This window comes from Saccostrea echinata, unplaced genomic scaffold (genome assembly GCF_033153115.1).
Source record: "Saccostrea echinata isolate AGI-Se365-2 ecotype Australia unplaced genomic scaffold, CSIRO_AGI_Sech_v1 ptg000033l, whole genome shotgun sequence".
Taxonomy (NCBI): Eukaryota; Metazoa; Mollusca; class Bivalvia; order Ostreida; family Ostreidae; genus Saccostrea; species Saccostrea echinata.
The window spans coordinates 17,735,358-17,754,589 of record NW_026889782.1 but is presented as its reverse complement, the minus strand read 5'-3'; the positions used below and the strand labels follow the sequence as shown (position 1 = coordinate 17,754,589).

Sequence of the window (19,232 nt, the reverse complement as noted above, 5' to 3'; positions counted from 1 at the left end):
CCCCTGGAAATTCTAGAGGACGGGTCAGGTGTCTAGGAGGAGTAAGCATTCCATGTTGACCGATCACACCAGCCGTGAGCCCTTCGTATAGATCAGGTAGACGGAACTATCCGTAGTCAATTCAGAACAAAGGCCTAACAATTGGTATGAAAAAAGTCAGCCAAAATACCACCCAGTGATAGGGTATATTTGCTTACAAGGTCATTATAACGACCATCAAATTTACGAAATGCTGACTTTAAACGAGGCTGTTGAAACCCCTGTATCATAAACTCAGTAAGTAGCCTGCCTTGCTTTTAAAAATTGATCGTACTCAGAGTAGCGAATAAATTGGGAGGCATAAACACCATAAGCAGATGATAGTGGAATATTACTGCATAAATAAGGAAAGTTTACGACGGAAAAGCCAAAGCCATCTCGTTTGTCATACAATTTAGTTGTTAAAAGACCTTTATCGTTTATAGTCACTAAAAAATATCTAAATATGAAACGGACGTGGCAGACTCTGTGGTGTCTTTTATTTCAGGTACACTGGGATATGCAGTGCAGGGAATTAATTTTGTTACATAAATCAGCATCAGCATTAGCAAAATAAGCATCAGCATCGTATTAAACAAAACAAATTCAGAGCAGAGCACACACAGACCTCTAAAACATCAGACGTGGGATCAGGTACCATTGAGGAGTGAGCATCCCCTGACGACCGGTCACGAACTCTGTGTGCTCCATGACATGAGCGGGAAAAAAGGAAATACGATATGGAAAGAAAAGTTTTATGTTCTTAATTGCAAATCTATATTTATATAGTATACCATCACAGTTTTTCACCAATAATCAGTGGCTGTTCCTAACAAAAAATATTGTAGTAAACTATTGCGTACTTTAGTTAGATATGCTAAAGCTTTGATAGGTTGATTAACAAGGAAACTTTAGAACTTTTTTTGAGTGTTTAGAGTTTAAAATATCTAAAATTCAATACGAATGATGTAAATTTTGAAAAAAAAAATATGTGAATAAACATAGAATATTTCCATTTATGTGTATTTAGGAATTAAAGATCATAAAGTATAACAATCTCAAATCCATAGTAAAAATTCTTTACAATAGTAAAAACTACAGTAAAATCTTTAATACAATAATTAACTCCAGTAGTATTTTGTGAGGAGCTTTCTTTATAGAAGAAGCAATTTTTTTTAGCTATTATATGCCTTATTTTCTTCATATTTAATGGATGACACTGGTAAAGCAAATCCACACTTTGAATTAAAAAAAGTAACCGAGAAGCTCCTAGAGAACCACTGACCCTTGGTGATGAACAAGTGTTTAAAGAGGACGTAATGATAAGACATCAACCGGAAATGCAATGAATGATGCATTATAAATATTAAAAAGTCTTAATTTTTTCTAAATCCATTTTGATCACTATTTTAGGACACTCACAATTTTAACAAACACTAATGGAACTTTTCTTACTTATATTACTAGTATTACTACACGACAAATTATATTGAAAGATGCATGCTACATGTACTGTCACCAAATATTTTCACCATCTCTTAATCAAAAATGCATATCGTTTACAGTAAAAACAACAATCCTCTAAATAGAAAACAACGTTCACAGTAAGAATAGTAGTTCTCTTAGTAAAATACAAACAATTAAAAAACAATCAAAAAAATTCTTATAAAAAACAGAAATATTTTCCAATAATGCATATTGTTTACAGTAAAAACATTAATTTTCTAAATAGAAAACAACGTTCACAGTAAAAAGAGTAATTATCTAAGCAAAAAAAACAAACAATTAAAAAACAATCAAAATATTCATATTAAAAAAAACCCCTATATTTTCATCCGTGGGAGTTCGGGATTCAAATCAACAATGCGGTCATCCTTAACATCTGCAAAATAATGAAACGAGAATGGAATATGTCTCAACTGCAGATATTGCTTAATAAAGTCAATAAACTCTACAGGAAACTTTGGAGTTTCAAATTAACGCCTGCATCAGACGATGCCAGATTTACGTTTCCCAGAGTTCCCGTTCGCGATGTCTTGGAGAATGATCTACTTCGTGATATTGGATGAACTTTGTTTAGAAGTAGACTCCTTGGTCTGGAAGTCTCCATACGTTGTTGCTGAATTTTGATAAATGACAGTCTGGTATTATAACATAATATACAATATATACTGTGCTGTTGTGAAAAATCAAAATTATTACCTGATACAACTGATTTTGATGTGTTATTAAATATGTAGTATTTTTTACTATTTTCTCTGTATATTCATTTCTCTAAACTAATTTATTAAAAAAAACTCCAGTGTGACCGCCGGTCAATAGTTTCAGACGTTCGGACCGGCGATCTATTGACCGACAGTCAGTTAGCAAATTTCGGATCTATTGGTCTGGTAATACCCCTATATATGTACATTCTATGATATTAGGTCATAAAACAGTTATTTAATGTCTAATCAGACATTAGTATACAGTTATTTAATGAGGGAAAAATATACTGGTCAATTGACTGATCAGACATTAAACAACTGTTTTATTACCTATTATTAAATTTCTACGGTTACTACTCTATATAAAATAAATACCATAGAACTGTCTATTAATAATTTAATAATTCAGGGAAAAAAGCGAGTATACCATTCCATTACAAAATATTTGCAGTCATATTTGTCGAACTGGATTAATTAAATCCCCACTTGAAAAGTTGACGGAATGTTTATAGTGAAGGGGGTAATCGTCCGTACGTCCAATACACTTGGGGGTAGCTATTCCTTACCCGAATCTCTTCCTATACCTTGGAATAAGATTTTATGAGACTTTAAAAGAATATTACTCCCGGACAGTCATTTGGGGTTTTCCCCCGTCCGCTGCATTTTAAGGTAGCCAACCCTTATTGCACCTCCCCCTATACCACTGAATAAATTTAATGACACTTACAGAACCTTTATTACACAGTGCCATTGTGCAACTGCTTTTTTACATTTAAACCAGACAAAATATTTGGGGTTTCTCTTAGCAAAACATGGACCTTGCCATTACACTCATATGAGAGCGGGGGTATTGTTTTGCGAGATCAGTGCTCAGTACTCCTAGTTTTATTCAAACATAAGTATCAAGAATGAACTATTATCGAGACATGGAATGATAGGAGGATATGAGAAAAAATACTGACACATGAGCTAAAGAAATATGTCCTTATTAGTTGTTTGTCGAAATGTGTTTCTCCAACAGAATAACCGACCAAAGTACGGTAATGAAAGTGTTCTCTATATATCTGACACGCAGGAGCAGTTAAAGCGTGATCCTGTTTGGACTGTAAGTGCATGCTAAGTAGCTAGTGCGTAGTTCATCAGTCCTTTACCGTTAGCAATTGACCCTAAAATTCATATGAAAAATGGTAAAGCTTGTTTGTTGCCTCCGAAGAATTCCTATATAGAAAAATCATTTTGCTCCTTTTACGCAGATGTTAAATATGTAGACAGGACTTATAAATAATTGGTTCTCTGTACTCTTATTTACTAACAGTAAAGTACAGTCAAACTAGTTATCTCGATTTTACAGGACCAAGAAAATACGAGATATCCAGGGTAAAGAAATAAGGGCTTGGAACTTTAACATTACTTCGATATATAAATGGCATTCGAGATATCCGTGTTCGAGATACCGAGGTTCAACTGTATTGTTTAAAGAAACACTGTTTTCAATTTTGTCGAGTTCGCAACGAGAAGCTATGAAACTTTTAAAGGGAATTAGAGGAATATAACACAAGGTCTTATCTGTAAACGTTAGACTGTCCATTCTATCCAATTAACCCTGATTAATTTTAGATTTTATTATTCTTTATTCTCTTTGCGATATCCAAATAGATTGAATTTGTAGCTCTAAGTTTCCTAACGATGCATAAGAAAGAACTTGAACTGTGAATCTTGTAACAGTATTTAGCCAGCTCTTTGATCCTTTTTTTAAAATAATGACCGAGTGTATGTGTATTCAATTATAAAGAATCTAACTGATGTTTGTTATGATTTATTAAGTTTTCTCCAACTATAGTCCACTTACCTCTCCACTGCTGACTTCGTCAAGAGCAGTGCGAACAAGTCGCAGAATGTTTGGAGCATCAAACGTAGCTTTTATACCAATACTTTGCATGTATTCTGTAAATTATATTAAGGCATTTAAAAAAAGATAATTCCATCCACCAGATATCAAAATTGCTGCTTTTCGTTATTCTACATACATGTAAATGTTATAAATTCTACAAATTTTGTTAAATTGCTTTAATGCTTCGGGGCATGCAGAAACACATATGATGTGCACTGACATCGCTGAGAAAGCGTTTTGTTGTTGTTCAAGAACACTAATTGTAAGAGCTGACTTTGAAATGTATTCTTTAAAAATAACTGTATTGCATTTTTCTTCGAGTGACAAATGGAAGAAAATAGCTTACGTAAATCCAAAGTGCTTGTGCAGATGTCGTGTTTACATATCATATTTTTAAAACCAGTGAAGAATACTAGTCTTGTCAACTTATTTATAAGAGAAATGCTTACTTTGTTTTGCCTCAGCATTCTTGGACAAGGATCTGTCAGTTTTGTAAGCAATACCAATGATGTTCTTAAAAGACTTCGTCAGCATATCAATAATGCCAAACATGTCTCCTTGTTTGGTCGAATCATTTCTGACCTTAGTAATACTTTTGTTCAGAATGGCAGCAAACATGGTTATAAGCGTGAAAAGGACACAGAAAACGTATGTAAAGTAGTAGACTTGTGCAAGATGTGGGGCTGCATGGATCATGGTATCCAAACTGTTCTTGCCGATTAAAGCGTTAGTAAGAGTTCCCCAAGAAGTGAAAATGCTTCTATATTCGTAAAGGGAGCGTCCGAAAATAAGATAACCGAGATCGACATATCCCCCAAAGATCATCCCAAAGACAACGCCGAAACCAATGATTTCTTTAGCTGCATTAGTAACTACGGTAATAACTTCCATCAGTTTCTGGTTATATCCAAGGATCCTTAATATTCTCAATGTTCCAATAAACACGAGTATGGACATTAAGACATTAAACAGCCTGTCCCACACTACAATATGAAAAAAATTTATGAAATCCATTTCTTCTTTAGGTAACTCATAATATAGACCCATTGCATGGTTGGTGTAGGATAGTCTAAGAATAAAGATGGCGATAGCACTGTATCCAAGAATCAAGCATACAGTATCCACTACATTCCAGACCACCTTATAATATTCACAGAGTCCATCTCTTCGAATCCCTTTAAGTGTATTGAATGTGACAATTAGCTGGTACAAAACGTAAACACAATAGCAAATGATAGCAAAAGTCCCCATGGCATTCAGAGAAACAATCGGTCTGAATGGATTTGTGTCAGTCCAAGTAAAGGAACAACCTATTTCTGTTATTTCTGCTATGTAGGTAACATAAGTAAACAGATTAGCATTGGGGTTGTAGAGAGTAAATTCCAATAAAATAGCACGTGTTCCTCTGTCAATCCAGTTGAAGTCTTGGAGTTCTTTCAAAAAGAGTTGAGCCTTAATTCTACTTTTTGGTAGGTTTAGAATATATCCCCCACCTCCGTATGTGTTGTATTTGCCTGTTAATGGAAGACCCCAGATGTCAATAGATTTTGTAAATCTCCATGCAGCAGATGTTTCGAATCTTCCTTTGTATTCGGTAGTGTCACAAACAGTAGCGTTAAACGGGTTCCAACCAAGGCAGTACTCACTTTCGTCCTCTTGATATATATTATAGTGACTCACACAGTAGCGCGGCCATGATAATTTATAGTAATCACATTCCCCTAAGAATAAATATGCATAATTTTAAAAGTTTTTTTTCAAGTCATTTTCTAAAAAAACAAACAAACAATAAACTATCTGCTCTTAGGGAACTGTATTTAAGTACACAATATTTATAAAATTTTGTAATGAGAATACATAAAAATAAAATTAAAAATATAATCAAAAAATGGCCCATACATGTAGGCCACATCGCTCACCTGGTTACATTGGCTGGGAAAAAGCACAAATGAGTTCAGAATTAAAAAATTTACATGGGAAGGGGGGGGGGCTTGAATTTTAAACTACCCGAGGATGCATCCATATCATAATATAACAAATGGCTTTGCTGTTCTTGAGCAGCAGATTTTTATAGAATTTTTCCAATATATTCCTTTGTAAAAATAATGATACCCCATTGTGGCTCCTACCTACCCTCCATGGTCATTGAATCTATACTATCTGGGGATGATTCCATATAAATATGACTAAACATGGCTTTGCTGTTCTTGTGAAATATGTTTCCTATATATTTCTATGTAAAATTTGATCGCTCATTGTGGCTCTTCCCTTCCCCTTAGGGTCATCATTTGTACAAACTTGAATCTACAATACCTTATAATGCTCCATTTCAATATGATTTTACATCGCTTTGCTGTTCTTGAGAAGATTTTTGAAGTTGTTTCCCTATATATTCCTATGTAAAACTTTGATCGTCTATTGTGGCCCCACCCTTCCCCCGGGGGTTATGATTTGAACAAACTTGAATCTACGATACATGAGAATACTTCCATTTCAATATGACTAAACATGGCCTTGTTGTTCTTGAGAAGATTTTTAAATCCCCCCCCCCCCATATATTCCTCTGTAAAACTTTGAATTCCTTTGTGGCCCCATCCTACCCCTGGGGTCATGATTTGAACAAACTTAAATATAAATTACCTAAGGATGCTTGAATAAACTTGAATCCCCTTCTCCCAAGTACGCTTTGTGGCAAGTTTGGTTGAAATAGGCCAAGTGGTTCTGGAGAAGAAGTAGAAATGTGAAAAGTTTACCGATAGACAGACGGACGGACAGACGGTCTACAGACAAAATGAGATCAGAAAAGCTTACTTGAGCCTTCAGCTTAGATGAGCTTACAAGAGGCCCATGGGCCACATCGCTAACCTGGGCACACTGGCTAGGATGAAGCAGAAATAGGTTCAGTATATTGAAAAGTTTTAAGGGGGGGGGGGGGTTAAACTTAAATTTACACTATCTCAGGATGCTTCTATATGAATATAACTCATCATGGCTTTGCTGTTCTTAAACAGAAGAATTTTAATGATGTTTTCCGAAGTATTTCTATGTAAAACTCCGATTGGTCATTGTGGCCGCACCCTACCCATCGTAAATTTGAACAAACTTGAATCTCTGCTGCCTGAGGATGCTCCTATTATGATATGACTAATCATTGCTTTGCTGTTCTTGAGCAGCAGAGTTTTTCAAGAAGATTCCTATATATTCTTATGCCAAACTCTGACCCTCTGCTGTGCCCCAACCCCTGGGGTCATGATTTGAACAAACTTGATTCTACAATACCTAAGGTTGCTTCTATATAAATATGTCCAATAATGGCTAAGTTGTTCTTCAGAGGAAAATTTCATAGATATTTCCTATGTAACGTGTATAATCAGATTTTTTCAAGGGATATATAGACAGCAATGTCTGAGGGTTTTATCACATAGTACTTAATTTTTTTCTTTCATCTAGAGATGGGGACTGGGTAAGGTACTATTTGCACCGTGTTTCTCCCCAAGTTCCCATTGATAGATATGAACCGGGTGTCTCAATCTTCTTAAGATTTACTACACCCAGAACTTAAGTACTTAACAAAGATTGCACTGAAGTCTATGAAGTATTTTTTTTTAAATAAAAATTCAAATAAAAGAACATTAATTAATACTGTTGTGAAAAAATGCACTAAAACACATTAGAAATAGAATGACAATTGAAAATGATTTATTTTTACGAGGTAAGAAATTTAAAATTGATTTTTTATTAATTATAAACAGAGGGAGATAACTCTTACCAAAATAAGGACACATCCCACCCTTACATGCTAATAGTAATAAATGGGAATTGTGTCTAAATATACTGAGTGTCCAACACTTACACATCTGTTATGTATCTGTTTGTTTGTTTGTTCGTTTATTGTTTAACGTCCCTCTCGAGAATTTTTCACTCATATTGCCGGTGGAGAGCTGCAAATTTTGACCTATACTCAGCACTTAGGGTAATTGAGCAGTGAGGGATCTTTTTCGTGTCAGCACCTACTGCGACACGAGAAATCGGTTTATACGGTCTCATTCGAAAGACCGGTGTCCACGTTCCACAGTGGGATTGGAACCCGCGACGTAAGGATCAACTCCTAACTCCGCGACTCTAGAGCGAACACTCTAACCACTGCGCCACGCGGGCTGTTATGTATCTGTTCGCAAATATACTAAAATTGAACCAAGTTAAAACTGATTTTACTTTTTTTACACCAAAGGGTCAACTTAAAAGATCTTTTACACACCAAATTGATTTTGATGGTACTGTCAACTTTGAATCAGGTTGCGTAACAAAATTAGAAACGTTTTTCAACAAGTCCCTTACCATGGAGAACCATATCAGTGCCGTGTCCAAATCCTGTTTTTACCACCTACTAAAAATCATTCGCATTCGTCCATTTATAACTGAAGACGCTTGCAAGAATTTGGTTATTGCTATTGTCTTATTTAGACTTGATTATGGCAATGAGCTTCTCTATGGAATTACAGAGACCAATATATCACGGCTACAGAGGGTTCAAAATACAGCAGCAAGGATTGTTACTCGAACTAAGAACCATGAACACATCGATATCTTTAAGGTCCTTATATCTCTTCATTGGCTTCCAGTATTTTGTACATACTACAAGATCCTTTTACACACATTTAAAGCACTACAGGATACTTTACCATCATACTTAAAGGAACTCTAACAATCTATTAACCGCCGAGGACACTACGCTCCTGGAACACTTTACAACTTGTGAAACCTCGTGCACGCAAAGGGAAATATGGAACTCTTTGATTTGACCATGCAGCAGCAAGATTGATTGTGGAATGATTTACCTGACGCGCTCCGGCTCCGACGTCACTTTTAATTTTTAAACGGGGTCTTTAAACTCATCTTTTTAAAATAGCATACAACGTGTAATTTTATTTTGAACTCATTATCAGTATTTATTTATTATCCACATATTATTTAATTAGGCACAACGTGTATTGTATGCAATTTTTAGGTTTATCTTATCTTGGCATCTTAATAGTATAGCTTTCTCTTATGCTACCAATTACCTTGTATAATAGTTTTAAGTTTTTATGAACTTTATGGTTCTTTTTTTAAATTTTTGTATATATTAGAGACATTTTTTTTGATTTCTTGAACAATGTACAGCGCCTTAGAGTAATGCATTTTATATAAGGCGCTATATACATGCTTTTATTATATTATTATTTTGTATTCAATTTCATTGAATCTTTTGCTATTAGGATGGAATACCTTAACTTCCTTATTGCTGATTCATGATCCAACGTCTTCAGCTACCTTCTGAATGCCTAACTTTCCAAAGCTTTGCCTTATATACCCTTCGGCTAGTCCATTCCAAGGACTGTCAGGTCATTCCACTATTAGAAGTCTTCAATGCGTTTTATTCCAATGCCCCTTAACCATTACACCTTACACCTATATATTCATATGTAAACCTTGATCCATTGTTGTGGTCCCGCCCTACCCCCAAGGGTCATGATTTGAACAACGTGAATCTACAATACCTAAGGATACTTCTGTATCAATATGTCTATTAATGGCTTAAGTGTTGTTCAGGCTTTTTGATATTATTGAAAGCTGCTTTTTCAATAAAAATGGAACTCGTAAATTTAATTACCTTCTCATTGGTCGTTTGAAAAATTATTTTGTTAAGAAACATTCTGATTGAGCACACAAGTACTCTGAAGTTGAAATTAAAAAGATGCTTGAGTTTCTGATTGACAATATCTATGTGGTTTTTGGAGACTAAGTCTTCCAACAATCTATCGGAATTCCATGGGTACCAATTACGCCCCATTATTAGCAGACCTATTTTTTGTATTCACAGGTAACAGAATTTGTCCAAAATCTTATACGTGAAAAGAAGAAACACTTGATGTGGCCTTCAACTCGACATTTAGATATATCGACGACGTATTGTCAATTAACAATGGTTACACCATTCTTATGTCGATACGATATATTCCAGTGAGCTTGAGATAAAAGATAACACAAAGTATGATACATCTGTTTCATATTTGGATATTTTACTTGAAAAAGACGCTAATGGTAATCTAACAACCAAGCTTTATGATAAACGTGATGACTTTAACTTTTCAATCGTCAACTTCCCTTACTTATGCAGCAATATACCTTCATCACCTGCATACGGGGTTTATATCTCAGTTGATTCGATACGCAAGAGCATGCTCCACGTATGTAAAATTTCTAAAACGAGGTAAATTATTGACAAACAAGTTGATGAAACAAGAATATCAGCAGTCATCATTTCGTAAGTTTTATGGTCGATACAATCACCTTGTCAGCAAATACAACTTATCATTGAGTCAAATGCTGACTGACGTTTTTCATACTAAATGTTAGGCCATTATTTACACACTGAATTGTCGACGGATTTTTCCGTTATTTCCCGAACATGACAAGGAGCACACGGCGAGTGTGACCGGTCGGCAGGGGATGCTCATTCCTCCATGGCACCTTATCCCACCTCTGATGTTTTGGAGGTCCGTGTTTGCTCTGCTCCTATTTTGTAATGTTTAATGGACTTTTGAGCTTGAATACTGTTCCATATATTTCATTAGAAGAAGATTGTTTCTTCATATCCCTATGGTAAACTGTAATCTCTCTGTTGTGGTCCTGCCCTACCCCCAGGAGTCATGAATGGAACAAACTTTAATCTACAGTACCCGAGGATACTTCTGTATTTATATGTCTAATAATGACTTAACTGTTCTTGAAAAAAAGATTTTTAAAGATATTTCCTATATATTCCTATGGTAAACTTTGACCCCCCCCCCCCCCCTGTCGTGGCTGTGCCCCATCCCCAGGGGTCATGGTTGGAACAAACTTGAATTTACGCTACCTGAGAATAGTTCTGTAATAATATCACTAATCATGGCTTCGCTGTTCTTGAGAAGAAGATTTTTAAAGACATTTCTTATATATTCCTATGGTAAACTTTGACCCCCCTGTTGTGGCCCTGCCCCACCCCCAGGGGTCGTGGTTGGAACAAACTTGAATCTACACTACCTGAGGATAGTTCTATAATAATATGACTAATCGTGGCTTTGCTGTTCTCGAGAAGAAAATTTTTAAAGATATTTCTTATAAATTCATATATAAAACTTTAACCCCCTCTTCTGGCCCCGTCCAACCCCCTGGAGTTTATGATATGAACAAATTTGCAGCTAGAGTATGTAATCAAGCTCTCATATAAGTTTCATCTTTCTTGCCCAATGGTTCTTGAGAAGAAGATTTTTAAAATGCCACTAAATTTTCAGGAATTCGTAATATCTCCCATCTAAAGATGGCGCGGCACAAACTTGAATTCCCTTCACCCTAGAATGCTTTGTGGCAAATTTGGATGAAATTTCCCAGTGGTTCTTGAGAATAAGTCGAAAATGTGAAAAGTTTACAGACGACAGACGGATGCCGGACACTCTTTGATGAGAAAAGCTCACTTGAGCCTTCGGCTCAGGTGAGCTAAAAATGATATATGAATTGATTAATTTCGTGTTTTACGATTATAAATACTAGAATCTATGGAATACCTTTCTTCATACGGACTTGTCTGAGGCGTCCCGGTCCGACTCGGATACTTGCTAGATCCCCAAAATACTGTTTATCTTGTACTCCAAGGGAAGCACCGGAGTAACGGTTCTCAGGGTAAAAGGTGGGGATGAATGTCTGATTCAGCCATGAGAAGAGGTCTGCAGTTTTGTTGATCTGTTCAATAAATATATGATGTTATATGAGTGAAACCTGTTTCACGGATTTACTTGAAAGTGCACACAAATATTTAATGTACAATATATTTAACCAAATTTACAAGCTAATTACATTGTAAATGCATGTATATAAATCTTAGGAATAATTTTGCGTATCTATTGATGGTAATAGTCGATAAAATGACCTTGTCAGCAAATGTAATCTATCATTAAGTCGAATGATGTCTGGGTTTTTTTTTCATAGTTATTGTTAAACATTATTTACACTGAATTGTCTACGGATTTCCTTTTAAACTATTATTTATTAAGTACACATCTTTGTTTGACAAAAAATTTCCTTGTAAACTAATATTTAGCAAGAGGCCCATCGGCCACGTCGCTCACTTGAGCACACTGGCTTGGAATAAAAATAAAAAAAATCAGTTAAGTATTGGAACATTTGGGGACTTGAATTTTAAACTACCTGGCCCAAAGGTCATAAACTGAGAATAGACTTGTCATAAACTGAGAATAGACTTAAGTCAAAATTTTGATTTTGAATATCTTGAAATTTATTTAACATATTTGCTTAAAAAGTTGCAATTTTATATAACTTTTAAATTCAAATATATTATAAAAATTTTGTTTCATTATCAAAATTATTTCAAAAGTTTTATCGGTTCGAAATTTTTACTTAAGTCTGTTCTCAGTTTATGGTCTTCGGGCCTGATGATGCTTCCATATCAATAAAACAAATGTCTTTGCTGTTCTTTAGCAGATTTTTAAAGATTTTTTTCCTATATATTCCTTTGTAAAAATTTGATACCACATTGTGGCCCTTCCCTACCCCCCAGGAGCCCTCATTTGAACAAATTACCTGAGGATGTCTCCATATCTATACGACTAGTCATGGCTTTTCTGTTCTTGAGAAAAAGATTTTTCCTTTTCCTTTGTAAAAATTTGATCCCCCATTGAGGCCCCACCCAACACCCGGGGGGCCTCATTTGAACAAACTTGAATAAACACTACCTGGGGATGCTTCTATTTCAGAATGACTAATCATGACCTTGCTGTACTTGAGAAGATTTGATCGTCTATTATAGTCCCACCCTAACCCAAGGGGTCATGATTTGAAGAAACCTGAATCTACAATACCTGAGAATGCTTCCACATCATGCCTTTGCCGTCCTCAAGAAGAAGATTTTTAGAGTTTTTTCTTCTAAATTTCTATGAAAAACTTTGATCACCCATTGTGGCTCCACCCTACCCCCGGGGTCATCACTTGATCAAACTTGAATCTGCACTACCCGAAGATGCTTTCATTCAAATTTGACAAATCATGGCTTTGCTGTTTTTGAGAAGAAAAGCTTTAAAGAATGTTCCTATGTATTCCTATATAAAACTTTAATCGCCCATTGTGGCCCCACCCTACCCCCAGGGTCATGATTTGAACAAACTTGAATCTACACTGCCTGAGGATGTTTCCACATAAGTTCCATCTTTAATGGTCCAGTGATTCTAGAGTAGAAAAAGATGCCATTAATTTTTCACTAATTCTTAATTATCTCTCCTTGAAAGACGGCGTGGCCTTTCTTTCGAACAAACTTGAATCCCCTTCACCCAAGAAAACTTTGTGAAAAGTTTAGTTAAATTTGGCATAAGGTTCTTGAGAAGAAGTCGAAAATGTAAAAAGTTTACAGAAAGACAGGCAGACGGACGCCGAACAAAATGTGATCAGAAAAGCATAATTGAGCCCTCGGCTCAGGTGAGCTAAAAAGGAGACATCTTCTTTGGACAAAAAATCTCTTAATTAAAAATGAAATCAGTGCTATTTCTTTCATTGCAGTCATACTGTTCATTTATACTCGAAATCAATTTTTAAATTAAATCATCTCTATCTCTATATGTTATTTCATGTCTTATAACTTCATCTCTGAAGGGTTCAAGCTACCACGACTGTGACAGCTACCTTTTTCGACAAAATCGCTTCCATATTGCAGCACCTCTTTCGTTCTACTGACTAATATTGTATCGTGTGTTTAACTCAATAAAATTGTTTTAAAAGTATCTGTAGGTGTATTGCTGGATAACTAAGATACTGTGAAATTATTTTAATATTCCTGGGGGTCAGTGTTCGTGGGTAAGCAAAGTTGTATTGGTTCGTGGGGTGGTAATTTCGTGGGTAACCGCTATATACAGAAAATTCAATGAATAAATATGTTCACAAAATAATTGATCGTGGAGATGCGAGTTCGTGGATAAGGGTGACCCAAAAATTCCCCGACGAACATTGATGATTCCACAGTACATTACGTACCCCTGAGAAGCCCAGCTGTCCGTTGCCATGGCGAACCAAGTAATTATCTACGTTGGACTTCATGAAAAAGGCTCTATGGTCTCGCTGAATGTAGCTGATACTGTAGATAACGAACAGGAAGATGGTATAAAATATGAGGTTCAGCAGTGCCTCCTGCGCTTTAAGTTCTTGATTATTTCTCTGTCTGAGGTTTTCCATATCTGACTGAAGCGGCGGTTCTGATTTGTTAAATATCCCATTCACGAAATCTGCAAAATAAATGTCATCTGTTGAATATATTTGGGTTTTTTTGTTTGTATGTTGTTAAACGTCCCTCTCGAGAATGTTTTACTCATATGGAGACGTCACCATTTGCCGGTGGAGAGCTGCAAAATTTGTCCTATATTCGGCACTTACGGCTATTGAGCCGTGAGGGATCTTTTTCGTGCCAGCTACTAGTGCGACACGGGACCTCGGTTCATACGGTCTCATCCGAAGGACTATTCTCCACGTCCCACAGTGGGATTCGAACCCGCGACGTAAGGATCAACTCCTTACTCCGCGACTTAGAGCAGACGCTCTAATCACTGCACCACACAGGCGACTGAATATATTTGTTTACAATGCCTATAGTCAAATTGAGTTTCTTTAAATCAATCATTTGCGTTTTAACAAGGACATTATTTGAAGAGGAGAAAATGAAGTCAAATTATTTTGTATGTATTACACATGCACGTACAGAATAGAGAGTGATAAAGTATTATTCTAAATTTAATATAATATATACATGTATATCTCTATATAATAATATGCTTATTTCCGTTACCCATGTAACTGCTCTCTGACCCGGAATTGTATTGAGATGCTGTCGCTTTCAGCTTGTTTAAATCCATTTTCGGAGTTTCACCGTCTGCGGGTTGCTTAACGAGCATTGCAAGTAAAACTGCTATTATTATAACCTGAAAAAAAAAGTTCATATGATTTTTCTGCATATTGGCTTTACTCATTTCATGATCTTAATTTTATTAATTGTCAAACATTTGTTCTTTGCATATTCCGTATGAATCTTTAATGAAAGAATCTAGCATAAAAGTACCTTTAAAGTATCAACACAAATCAAGGATTGAACGAATGAAAGGAAAAAAGAAGAGAGCCATTCTTCAGCCTTTGATTTGCCCCACTCCATACTATACAGGAATAGGAAAAATGCCGAGATTATCACAGCTAGCCAAACGACTACCCAGGCAGCATAGACCATCCAGTGTGGTAAAGGGAGATTGTCGTTGGTGAACAAATCTTCTCCATTAAAACATCTCTTTTTCAATTCTATGTACATGTTTTCTTTGACTTTTTTGTCAAGCTCTTGGTCTTTTTTCACGTGTTTGTGTTTTATTTCAACCTTCGGTTTACATTTTTTGAATACCATTGTAACAAATATGATTGGAGGCGTTGTTAAAACAATGCCAATCATAGACACATAAACCGATGACATGGAGAACCGCAGAAATCCAATCTGGACTTCATTACTATTTTGTTCCTCTGAGGATGATTTGAAGAACATTGCGTTTGCAATCATTGTTAAGAATAATAGAGCAAGCACGCATGACAGCCGCTGAACTCTTGTGAATGAACTTCTTTCTGGACGGATCATTAGGGAGAGCCAGAGGTGATTTTCTGTTAAATTAAACACTGCATGTTGGGCAAAAAGAGTATTGAACGCCAGCAGATTATCCATTCCACAAACCGGGACAACCCTGTGCACCTGACCATCGTCTTGATCCAATGCCAGCCATCGATTGCAAAGGAAGACATATCTATTTAGAAACATTATTTTAGATATTATTTTACCAAAGAGCCAGGTACGTTAGATAATGTCAATAGGCCCTGCAAAATACATAAAAAAAATATGTTTATCCATGTATATTTGTAAAGTTTATGAACCAAAGTCTTCGTACATGTAATTATTTGGGCGGATCCAAGCTTTGTGTGCTGTTATGTAGTACCCAAACCTATGCCGTATCCGGAAAACAAGCAATTTTTTTTTCACTTTTCACTCGGTTTTTGGGAAAATTCGATGTGGCCGCAAGCATCGACCACAAAAATATTTTAACCAGAAATACTTTAACATAAAAGGGGTTGATTTATACAGGTTTTGTTCTGGCCGTGGGCTGCGGCCACAGTGAATTTTGTAAAATTCTGATGCTATCAGTCGTCTGCTTTACGGATCTTGACATGAGCGGAATGGAATTAGATGGGTGTTTTAATAATGAGAAAATGAATAACAATAGGATGCATGTTTACTTTGTAGAGAATCTAAATGATATAAAGAATTAATTTAATAATTCAGTTGTTCAAAATTCGTTGTCGCGACCACCTTTTTTACTTTCGTTTTCATTCCAGGCAACGACAATCCGGAACAAGCAAAACATACTTACATGTACAATGTATACATAATATTATAACGTCTAAATCTTAGAAAGTGTGTTGTACAAGGGTATAATTGAAATGTTATTGTGGTTGATGATTTTTTATACACATCTTACGTGAACTTTAAGGCAAAAACCTAACGTCTCTAGGTTGTATAGCTTACTCTGAATATAGACATCGAAATTGTTTACATTAACAACGTACAGTGACGTGCCAAAAGTTTTTTCCATACTTTGGTATTTCGTTTGATATTTCACTATAAACAATACCGTTGTTTAAAGTTACATAATGAGTCAAAATCATGTGTTTCTTTTAAGATAATTGTATCATAAAACAAAAGATTTATGACTAAAGCGAAGTGTTGACATCTCAACTGCACTGTAAAGCAAGAAAAAGAACTGCAAAATATAAAACTGGAAAACTGGAAAAACAAAGGTTGTATCTACCACTTTGTTGTTATCGTCAATGTCAACAATGTCAAGGTCGAGCGACTTTTATTTTTAGCGTGAAACTTGTAAACAACATTGAATTGGAGCAAATAGAAGTGAGAAATAAGTTCTGATCATCTTTATTGAAGATTTATCAAAATCCTCAGTCATCCGATATTTATATCTATGGAATTGACACCATGGTAAATTCTTCAACTTTTCTGAGCATGCGTACAATAAAGAGGAAGAAAAGAAGCAATATTTTTGTGTTGGGGCAAACAAAAATTATTTTTACTTTTATTTTTCTCCAAAAAAGTAGATTTTTTAGGTTCTGAAACCTGTAATTTTCTGAAACCTAATATCTTCAAGAATTGAATAAAATTTGCATGTGTCATCCAAAAATTCTACTTTTGTCAGTTTTCCCCTTTTTCCGTCACAGTGTCACTTTAATCAAACATTTATAAAAGATTATTTATTAAGAAATTTCATAGTAAAAGAAAACAGCGCTCAGATGTAATATATCTCAAATTTACGTCTGTAAAAATACATGTACTGGAAAGTTTACATTTTTCAATGCAAAAGTGATTTTTTAAAAATATTTTAGCACTAACAACCCTTTCTCCAAAAGCTTTATTTGTACATGAATATACCTAATATATTTTAATTTAAGTTGGAAATGAAAATCCTTCAATGAATTAAATGAATTAAATTCATATATATCTTATACATCAGTTAGAAATCCTTTTATTATGATTTATGTCTTTTCAAAAAACAACTGAAGTGATACTTAGTTGAGAACAGTAGAGTTTATAAGTATATGCTATATATATGTTCCTAAAAACAATGAAAAAAGAGAGTAAATTGAAGGAGAAAGAGTAAGGGGGAATTAAATTTACCTATAAAGTTTTCCTTCAGAAAATTTAAGATGAGAATAAATAAATGACTAAAATGATACCCATTATAATGGAAACTTCTGAATGCGACAACTTTGAATTCTAACTCAGTCATTACACCCTCCCCCTTTTTGGATAGTAAAAACTCTCTAAAATCTATATCCATTGACTCTTACTTAATCAAAATATATTAATAATAAAAATATCTTCTTATATTATGTTGTTATATAAATTGATACTCATTTGTAGGAGGGGGCACCTGGCTGTCATTTTAGGTTATTGTCATTCTTGATATTCTTAATTTTAGCAAATAAAATATACAAAATATTGTATATTTAATTTCATTTGCAAAACTAAAGTTAACCAAGAAGGACACTATTTATAAGCTTATATATCATACTGAAAATCTCAGAAATAGGGGAAGTAAAACTACTGGGGATCTGCAGGTGCCCCCGAACGACTTGCTTTTGAAATCCCCTGTCGCCACCAACTCAGGTGAAGTACGTACCAGGAAGATATTTTCTTTTTAAGAGAGAGATGAAAATAGTTTTTATAATCCACAAATAGATACAGGCACGTATAATCGGGGGGGGGGGGGGGGGTTCCAGACATAATTTTTACCATAGCAAATGTTCAGTGAAGTGTCCCCCATCTTTTTGTTGCAGTGTAGTTAAATAAAAAATTTGGTACTGAAAGAAGTTAGGCCCCCTCCACGAAATAGCATTTTCGAGCGTGTACATTTTTTTTGCTCGTCAAGTTTCTTTCGGGTAAGTTGAAAAGTTGAGAAAAAAAATAAAATTCTCAGGCTGCCCCCCCCCTTCCCTATACACAATTTCAAAAACAATGCTATGTCACTGATATACTCATATTTCAAATTATAATTTCTTGGTGTTGTTTCCCAAAATGATCAACAGTCAGGTTCTAAATCTGAAACCACGAGAGGAATAAATTCAACATGAACCTGGTTGATGTGTGTATTAATGTTGAGGAGTATTGGTATAAACTTTAATGTTCCATCTCCATTCGAGGTCGATGTATAAAAGATGAACTCGTGTTGCATAGTAGATCTAATTTATTCTAAAAAGAATTTTCGTTAATAGCATCAACGAATATAGACTTGTTGACAATTTATAACTTCAACATCATTTGTGAAAAAAAACTGTATTCTTTTTTCTTTGGTTCTTAATTGAAAATTCATTCGTTTTTCCTTGTACTTCATGTACATGATAATTAATTTAAAATGCCGTTACCTTTTTTCTGTACTCAAACAATTTCAACTATGATGAATATGTAACTAAGATTGACATTCAAATATACGTACTTCGAAGAA

At 35.0% G+C, this 19,232-nt stretch overlaps 1 protein-coding gene across 1 annotated transcript in view; it reads right to left on the bottom strand.

Annotated features, from left to right (window-relative positions):
* The window catches only part of LOC133198213 (polycystin-1-like protein 2), a 52,394-nt gene that overhangs the window by 9,470 nt on the left and 23,692 nt on the right, over positions 1-19,232 (bottom strand). The window contains 6 exon segments of the mRNA XM_061334337.1: positions 4,075-4,169; positions 4,566-5,837; positions 11,703-11,877; positions 14,176-14,423; positions 14,981-15,113; positions 15,251-15,968. Of these exon segments, the coding sequence (XP_061190321.1) occupies positions 4,075-4,169; positions 4,566-5,837; positions 11,703-11,877; positions 14,176-14,423; positions 14,981-15,113; positions 15,251-15,968 (2,641 nt within the window).